General features: G+C 31.9%; 1 protein-coding gene across 2 annotated transcripts in view; it reads left to right on the forward strand.

Moving 5' to 3' along the window:
* The window catches only part of LOC130893671 (uncharacterized), a 38,331-nt gene extending 29,411 nt beyond the window's left edge, over positions 1–8,920 (forward strand). For both annotated transcript variants that reach the window (XM_057799947.1, XM_057799948.1), the window contains 6 exons: positions 388–1,263; positions 2,902–3,770; positions 4,841–5,315; positions 5,997–6,330; positions 6,741–6,970; positions 8,502–8,920. In XM_057799947.1, the coding sequence (XP_057655930.1) occupies positions 388–1,263; positions 2,902–3,770; positions 4,841–5,315; positions 5,997–6,330; positions 6,741–6,970; positions 8,502–8,521 (2,804 nt within the window). In that variant the 3' untranslated portion in view covers positions 8,522–8,920. The remainder of the gene's footprint in view (positions 1–387; positions 1,264–2,901; positions 3,771–4,840; positions 5,316–5,996; positions 6,331–6,740; positions 6,971–8,501) is intronic.
* Positions 8,921–9,617: the final 697 nt, after the last annotated feature.

The following is a 9,617-nucleotide window of genomic DNA, read 5'->3' on the forward strand; positions in this document are numbered from 1 at the left end:
TCGGTTCCCCAGTCAAATGGCCAACGATAGGGAATAACGCAGCCGCAACTGTATCCGCCCATTCTCTCTTAAATTTAAAAAAAAAACACAAAAATGGTTTTTGAAAAATAAATAAAATTTTTCCAAAAATTAAAAAAAAAATAAACCGAGAAGAGCTGTTTTTACTTGCAAGTTCTCTTTTCGTTTCAATCTATCCAAAAATCCTAAATGTCTGATTTTCCTCCTCCAGAAAAGTTAGCAAACACAACCCTAGCCCTGCAGAGGAGCAAATCAGGTCCCACTCCAACAAACCCTCCTCCTATTTAAATTTTGTTTATCCTTCCAAATTCAATCCAACGAATCTTTGTTTCTTCGCTTGACAATTAAATTAACAATTTCTTTGCTTAGGTGATCCAGTGATGAGTATCGCTGAGGACGGAGGGGAAATGTCGTTAACAGCGAAAGAATTTACGAATGTTATTCTGAATTTCGGTAATGAAAATGAATTCTTAGATTTCACTTCATCTCTTATGGATTTGGATCTTGCGGATGAAAATGCATCAAGACGAGAATCAGAACCGTTTCAATCGTGGGATAATGAACCGAAAGTGATTGTTGAATACAACAATCAATCTAATGATACGCCAATAGTTATAAGAGGATATATTAATGATTGTACAGGTTCCGAACCTTGGGGTCAACAAAACAGTGGAAAAAACCAACAATCATTTCACGATGAATTATTTAATCAGCAGGGTGGTCATGCTAATCCTATTTTGGCGGAAGAAATTACAATCTCAGCTTCAGAATCTTTAGACGCGAATATTAAAATGCCTGATGCAAATTTGAAATTTTACGACATGTTAAATATAACACCAGAAACTGTTTCTATCGATAAAAAAGAACAATATCAGGTTCAAATGGACAACACCAGTGAAACACCTCTTTGTCTCGCTGAAAAATCGAGTTCTGATAATGGAAATTCACGTTCAAGTGAAGGTACTGGCAAATCGAAAAAAGTAGTACAACAATTGGCTTTATACAAAAAAATGAAAGAGAAACAATCTACTCAAAGTCATATGAAACGAAACAACGTCGAAATTCCGAGTAGAAAATGTAATAGGACATGTCCTAGAAAGTGGACGAAAATGTCTTCTTCCCCTCCGACGAAAGCGAATGAAGTACTGAAATCGAATGAATCAGAAAAACTTTCAGAAGATTATCAAAACAAACAAGTAATCAACACCATTCCTACAATTGGTGTTCCTTTATCAAAGCCTTTTGGTAAGTTTTATCCAAGTTATTTTAAATTAGTTATTATTTCATTGATCACTGAACATCAATTGGATTAAAAGCAAAATTTCTAAGTTACCTTTATAATTGGAGACGACTTTATTGTTTTTCAAAATATTCTCCCAATCATTGGGTGCCAAATAAGGACTGTACGGCAGATGACCCCTCAATTTGTTTTGTTTGAACCGATGTGTGAGTGCTCGCATTGTCGTGGAGAATAATTCGATATCTGCGATTGGTTTTCCTGATTCTTTCCAACACTTCTAGCGTACGTTGCTCTAATGTAACGGTGGCGACATGTCCAGTTAATTCAAAAAACAGGAGACAGTTTGCTTTCTTGCGCTAGCAACTTTTGTTTAATTTGGCTCGTCTTGAAAGACCCATTCAGTCGACTTTTGAAGATCTAACCGCCCTCATTTTTCCATGAATTTCTGAAATTTTCTCAATTTCAAATTTTTGGAAATTCTCTGTATGGTGAGAACACAATAAATTTTCCTCTCACAGAACTGGGATGGGACTTAATATTCTTGAAATTTAGCCAATGCTATAAAAAAATTTTTCAACCACTTGGTTGTGGACAATTCTAAAAGTCTCGAGTGATAACTTGCATTATCCATCACTATTACACAGTTCTGATGAAAAAAAATATCATTTGTTCGAACTATTTTTAAAAAACGTCAATAATCATGTCCTTTTACAAAACCGTTTAACCTGATAAACCTAAAATCGTATTTTCGGTAAAATTTGTCGGTTCTTGATTCTTGATATTAAAATAAACTAAAGTTTTCAACTAATATTGGCAAATACGCAGGGCTTTTGATCAGTCCAAACCTTTTTCTATTGCTCTCCACAGCTTATGGTTAAACAAGACCAATAAAAGCTCGAAAACTTTTGGCTCAGGTACAATTATGATTTTTTTTAATATTAAGATTATTGTATAATATTCAAAATGGCCTTATAAAGTTTTGGATTAGTAAGTAGGTTTTATCACTCTCTCGTAGATAAAAATAAACTATAATAATCAAAATATTCAAATTAACGTTTACATCACTTCTAGATGGGATATAAATTTGTTCAGAGAATTTCGGATAAAAATTCTATTATCCCTAATCGTGCCCCCATCCAATGACAGCATTCTAAACATCGTTTGAAATCTTTGCAATTCGAGGCTTATATGGGTACTATAAAAAATTTTATTAACAAACACATTGTGTAAAGTTGTATTTAAGTTTAATAAAAATTAACATGTGCGTGATATACCCAACTTTACTGCATATCTCTACTATTAATGTTTTTTCCATTATTATTCACCCACCATGTACCTCTAAAAGATCTGTACAAAATTTGCACTTATATTTAACAATTGCCCCAACCCAGCGTTTTTTTTTAAATATGGATACTTACAATTTCAATCCATAAGTAGTTTCAAATCCATTTATCTTGTCTTAAAATGCTGAAACATCTGAAAATATTAATTCGGTCCGATCATTACCTAAAAATTCAGTTTTTATTATGTTTTCCAAAAAAATCACATATTCAAGGTAGGCTGAAACAAATGTATAAATAATTATTTTATATTTTACTATTAAATCATATACAAATTTTTAATTTTGTTTCCATATTTTTCAGACTTGAAAGAAGTTGAATCGCCCTCTACAATTCTAACAAATGGTACAATCAGCAAATATCCAATTGAGAAAGATAAAGTGACTAAACCAACTAACTCTGTTGCCAATAAAACTAAACATGAAACATCTAAACCCATCATATTATCGGATCACAGAGAAAAGGATAAACATGAATCAAAAAATCTTGTCACAGCACATAAAGATGAGGACATAAAAAGCGATATTTCAAAACATTCTCCTAAATTATCCAAAGTAGATTTAGTTTGTATAAACAAAACTTCATTAGAAAGAGATATTTCTACAAAGACCAAAAATATCCATGGCTCAAAAATTGATCATGCAAATAAACGTAATCATCTTAAAAAGCTACAGATGTCCATTATCCAACCAGATACTATAACGCCGTCTAAAACTACACAAGATACTAAATCCAGTTCAAAAGCTCTACCAGAAACTACCGCGCCCTCAAAACACACCCAAGCAACTAAATCGTCGTATAAAGCTATACAAGAAACTAAAGCACCATCTAAGGAATCGATAAAATCCGTAACTTATCCGATTATACCAAAAACTACAGTTCACCGTTCTCAAGACAAACCAACAACAACAATTGCTAAACATGATCCGTATCTTCAAAACGCCGAAACCTCCTTAAAGGATAAGAATCACGGGACAACCTCAACAGTTCAGTTACATAGAACTCAAGAACGTTTACGAGAAAGTGTCTCAAAAAAATCATACGAAAGATCTTCCGATCAATCGTATAATAGAGTTTCTTCAGTTAGCCCCAACAGCTCGGGACGTTCTTCTCGAGATAGGTCTTCTAGAGGCGGATCAGAAACTTCTTCATTTGGTTACGACGATAACGAGGTAAGAAACAAATAATTATGTAACTTAATTACTCTAACAGTAGTTACATTAGTTGTATAGCTTGGAAGTTATTTGTGCTTTGGTTTCCCAATCCTGAATTCCCCTCTTTCTTAGGTCGTTCATCACAATATTATTCTTGGTTTCCTTTTGTTTATTGTTCCTTCTTGTTCTATGCTTCTAAAACCTGGCATTCTCTGAATATGATCTAGTCATTCTATTCTTTTGGAATTTTTTCTAGTTCTGATTCTTCAAATAAATTCTGTATTCAGCTATTTGTTCTTTGCAGCCACGATTTTTCCCTTTTTTACCCCTTAGTATCTTCCTGAGTATTTTCGATTACCATATATCTAGCTTTCTCACTCACTCACTCACTACTGGTCTTTTTATTGTTCAGTGTAGATGTAGCTTCGCTTTTCTGTAGATTTTCTTGAAAATTATTATCCCATCAGTACTCATTACTTTTTCTTCATACAGTTGTATTAAAAAACTTCCCATTGCTCATTTGCTTTGAGGTGTTGTCATTATCATAAACTTCGATTTATCTTCGTGGACTTGTAGATTTTCTATTTCTGCGGTTTCTATGGAGGCTCTGCAAAAAAGGATCTCTCTGTTTTAATCCTGTGCGGGTCTGAAAAAAATTTGATATTCTTTGATTTGTCTTTACCTTGGTTTTTGTATGTTCGAGTGTCATTTTGGTAGGACTTGTTAGCTTTTTTGCAATGGTAAATCTGTGAAAACTGAATAAATTGGCAGACCATAGTCACACTTTATTCTTTGCGTTTGCCTCAGAGTGAAAATATGGTCTGTGACTGATCTTCCAAATATTAACCTGCATTGGTAGTCTCCGATAAAGTTTTTCTCCATATTTTTTCAACCTTTTTTCTATGGTCTTAGTCATTATTTGACAGACTATCTAGTAATTTCTGCATTAATTTTTTTCCCTTTCTTGTGTATTGGTACCACCGATCTCTTGAATGATAAACCTCAAGTATTCAAAATAGAATATAATTACTTATTTGTTGTTTGATTATATCTTCAATCGTGACTGTAATTATTTTTTTTAATTGCAGGTGACATTCAATATATATGACGCAGTCAAACAGAGAAAAAGGGCAGTTACTAAAAGAGATTCGTCAGTAGAAAACAAATCTCGTTGCGATTATAAAACCAGAAGAAATAAAAGAAAAAAAAGTCCCGATGGTTATCAAGCATTGAAAAAGTCTAAAACCCCGAGCAGTGCCGAAGACAATGAAATCCAGGAAAGAATTCCTACTACTGATCTTAAAGAAATGAGAGTAACTTCTAGTACACAGTACACAGCGCACCCTACAGCATCAGGGAACCAAAATAATTTCAGCAGCAGTTACCCCGTTAACAGAACATCAAGAGACAATAATCGGGATAGGGACAAAAGGAACGCTGTGGAGTCCAGTAGTAAATCGAAGAGTCAAAAGACATATAGGAGTACTGAAGATGTTTTTGACCGTTTACTTAGTCAGGGAAATACGAATCCTTTCTTCAATAATCCTCATCAAGCAACTTCAAGTAAGCAAACTTGATAATTGAAACAATAATCCTCATCAAGCAACTTCAAGTTAAATTTGTTTGAAATCAATCCATAAAAGTACCTTCATCATTTAAAATAATAAATTAATAACCAACAAAGAAAGTAGGGACAGTCTTGGGAGGTCTTTCCAGTATATAACACACATATACAGGTTATAGAAACTTTTTGAAATGTTATTAAAAATTATGAATGTGAAAAAAAACGGATCATCTAATACCGATTGTGTAAGCAGGTCATGTTGAGAAACTGAATCACCCGAATTGTCTACATCATTAGTGACTCAATGTAAGGAACAGGTCTTAGAGGTGAAGGAACATTGGGATACTGAATTGTATACTCACTTTTGCTCGAAAACCCGATGGTGGAAGTAACAGTCTGTAAAATGACAGCGAGGTTTACGCCCAACCAAGGGCACAGCAAATGTCATTAGTTTACGGGTATCTTTGAGTCATTTGGTCAAACTACTGTAACGAGTCATACATAAAACTGATGAAGTCTAACTCCTGGTAGCCAATTTGGCAATCAAAGTAAAATTGGCTTTGAAATACGCACCAGTTTAAAGACTAACTAGTTAACCAGTGCTCCATATTTGATATGTACTTATTTTAACAATAATTTTTTCAATAAAATTACAACAATTTTCTTTATAAATATTTTAGGTAACTCCAAGTCGGACCGCCCCGATCAATATTCATACAAACGATGTATCGATCGATCGGTTAATGACTCGAATTACAGCAATAAACGAAGACTAGAAGATCAAAGTAGCATTAGAAAAAATGATAGAGGTGTAAGGCCAGAATCTTCACAAAGAAATCCTAATTATCGATCCAATATGGAATCTAATCGATCGCAGTTAGGACAACGGCCATCTACCGATTATTATCACAAGTATACGCCTACATATCCCTCTAGGGATAGAGAAGACATTTATTCTCCCAGGAAATCCAGCAGTAGTAGACAATCGCAGCAGCTATCCAGTTATGGATCAAGGTACGTGATTCTCCACATCTAAAATATGAGCCGTGCATACATATAGAAAAAATATATATTTTTTTTCATACTGTATCCTTGTACTTTACAGTACTCAAAAATTCTCCTAATCCCAATTAAATGATAAGACAATAATGAAAGAAGCTATTTTTCAGTAAAATTTTCAAATCTAAAATTTCATATTTTGATATAATTTTGATTTTTATTCAAAACCGAAAACAGTATGAAAAAAAAACATTACGATATACGTCCGTGAAGTTATTATTACGGTACTCTATTAGATATTCTTGACTCGGCTCCTTCGTCGCTTCGTCCATAAACGTGTATCTCGTACCGTACTAAATCGCTTTACGGACTTATAACGTAAATAAATATTATAGTTTCTAACAAATTTATTTTTCATTATTTAGCAATTCCAACGTTTCGAATTTGTATCGTCGGAATGAGTCACATCAAAAAACACCTAATACTTCACTTTATACCGCTAAATGCAATCAACTCTCCGATGAAAAGAAGAATGAATTGTTGGAAGATCTCAGAAACGTGGTACAAATGCAGTTGAATAAAAGCAGCAAAAGTAACAATTCTGAAGCTGATTGGTACCAGGGAATTGAACCGCTTCTTTCTGAAAACCTCCATGGTAAATATTTATTTTGATTTTGAAATAGTAATCAGAATATGGCATTTCATTCCATCACACAAGCTATCATTGAGTTTCATAAAGACATACATTTTGTATACTTGAATTATTGAGGTTTCTTTAAAATGCTTCCTTTTGTATGTTTGACTCTCTTGTCACTAACATTATTTTGTCTTGTTTTGAACTTCTTAATTCCGGAGAATTAATGGGCACTATATATTTTTATAATTAAGTATTCAAAAAAATTATATGTACATACAGGGTTAAAAGTTTTATAAAGGTTGTAACAACTTTTAAATTATAATAGAGAAAAATCTAAATAAAAAACCATAACTACGTTTTAGACGGTATACAAAATGATATAGGGCAGCGCACAATCAATTTATATCCAAAACCCCCAAAATTAAATAACAAACTTTTGCATTCTCGGTCATTACACTAAATAATCAAACAAATTATATATTTACACCAAGAAATAGTTAATTGGGTGTAAAAGTGTGTAAGATAGCCTTTTTTCGAAGAATGTGAATATTGTCTTCAATCACATGAGTCGAAAAAAAACCTTTACACACAAATTGCATCCAAATTTTTTCTACTACGGAAAATTTTATGAGAATACAGAAGTTTAATAATAATTTTCTTTACACCCTAGTGCGTAAAGTAATTTTTTTAAGAAAAACTATAACGCTTTTATTATTCTTAATAAAACAAATTAACAAAACAGACGAATCCAATTAACAATACTGATATTAAAGGTGAGATTTGTGCAGTTATTAAATTTTAATTCTTCAGTTTTTGGATAGATTCAAAAATTACAGTAGTATTGCTAATGTTAGCTATTCCACAAGATAAAGAATTGTCAGTAACGAGCGTAGATGTAGTAGAAGAAGTGTTAACTGTATATTCAAATATGTTTTGAAAGATTTTCACAAGAATTAAACACAAATCATATTTACAACTATAACAGTTAGTATATATTGATATTCTATATCCTATATAATTTGTGTTCCAAATGGTCCACCAGTGCATTTAATTTACCATGCATATATTTAATAATTATTATACTGCACACAGACACAAGTTCTATTTTTATTTTAGTACCCCATTCAAGTGATATCGAACTTTTGTTTGTATTACAACAAAATTTTATTCCTACAACCCTTTATGAAGACATTTTGTTCAATTTGTATTCGCATTAATTTTCCGTCTCCGTGTTCATACTGTTTTGTCGATTTTAAATTATTAATAAACTCTATGATTAAATTGATTTTTTTACATTCATCAAAATGAAATTTTAAAAATACCTGATGAGATTTAAAAACAATTTATCCCTAGTTGTCTGGTTTCATTAGTCCGATATGTTTTTCCTTAATTGTTTAGATTTGTATGTTTGCACTGAAACCTTTGTTCAAATTACGATACAAAAGAGGTTATAGAAAAAGTTTAGTGTTACACTTGTTGTAAACATTTTCTCATTTATTGGTGATGGTTTTGTTATTAAAAACGATAGAAACATTTTGTATTGTTACAGGGTTCAACAAGAGGGAATAGTACTGTATGGGAGTAAAGTTGTATAATTTGTATTTATATTATTATAGTTTAAGATTAAGTACTGTAAATATGTTGATAGTGTGTACAAAGAACGCCTTTAGGGCATTTTTTGCGAAAATTGCCGTTAGTAATCATGTAATTAATAATTTTTTAAAAAACCGTTAACTTTTTTTTGTAAAATTTATATATAAATCCACCATATATATATTGTGTCGTCGTTTTAATTACTTTATTACTCAAGAATATTTAATATGTACCTATTTATTTTTCCTAGTTTTAAAGATCAGATTAATATTAATTAGGATAAGCTAGATTGTAAAAACTTTTTTCGTGATTTTATAGACAAATTTACAAATTGTGTATATACGATGTTGACTATGATTAAAAAAGCAAGTGATAGAGATGTTTTTATTTATTATCACTAGTTCAGAGAACTATTGTCACATATTGGTTTCACCTATTTTTCCCATCCATTCGCCTCATGACCTACTTTCCATCGAAGCTCTTATCCCGATATCAACCATCCGCATAGTTTTGTTCAAATTAATATAGTGAATTGTTGAAACACAAATCTAATTTGAGAACAAATTACTAAACATTTTATGTTCGTTTTATCTATCTATTATAGTTTGTTTAAAAAACAAATGTAAACACCTGAAATATGGCACACCAAGAACATATTCCTCATTAAAATTCAAATGAGAAAATCAAATTTGAAAGAAGTGTGACCAAAATGTTACACTGCATCATAGAGATATCTGTCCAAAACAGACCAGTGTCCTATCACTTGTAATAATAAGCTTAATTGCCTGTTAATAATAATAAAATATACATCTGTTCAACAGCACATCTTACATAGAACTGACTTGTATTTTAAAAGTTCATTTGTAAAAACACTATTTAGCTACAGCATGTTGATAACTGTTGGAGATTTTGTAGGTGTCGCAAAATTTTCCAAAGTCGAATAGTGAGGAGAGTATGTGAAGCAGTGGCCGATTAAGCCAGACATATATAAAAATGTCTCAAAATATGCATGAAATGTCTTTGGCATTTTATCGAATAACCCTTGGACGAATAAAAAAAGTTCTACAGTTAT

This window comes from Diorhabda carinulata, chromosome 5, assembly GCF_026250575.1.
Source record: "Diorhabda carinulata isolate Delta chromosome 5, icDioCari1.1, whole genome shotgun sequence".
NCBI lineage: Eukaryota > Metazoa > Arthropoda > Insecta > Coleoptera > Chrysomelidae > Diorhabda > Diorhabda carinulata.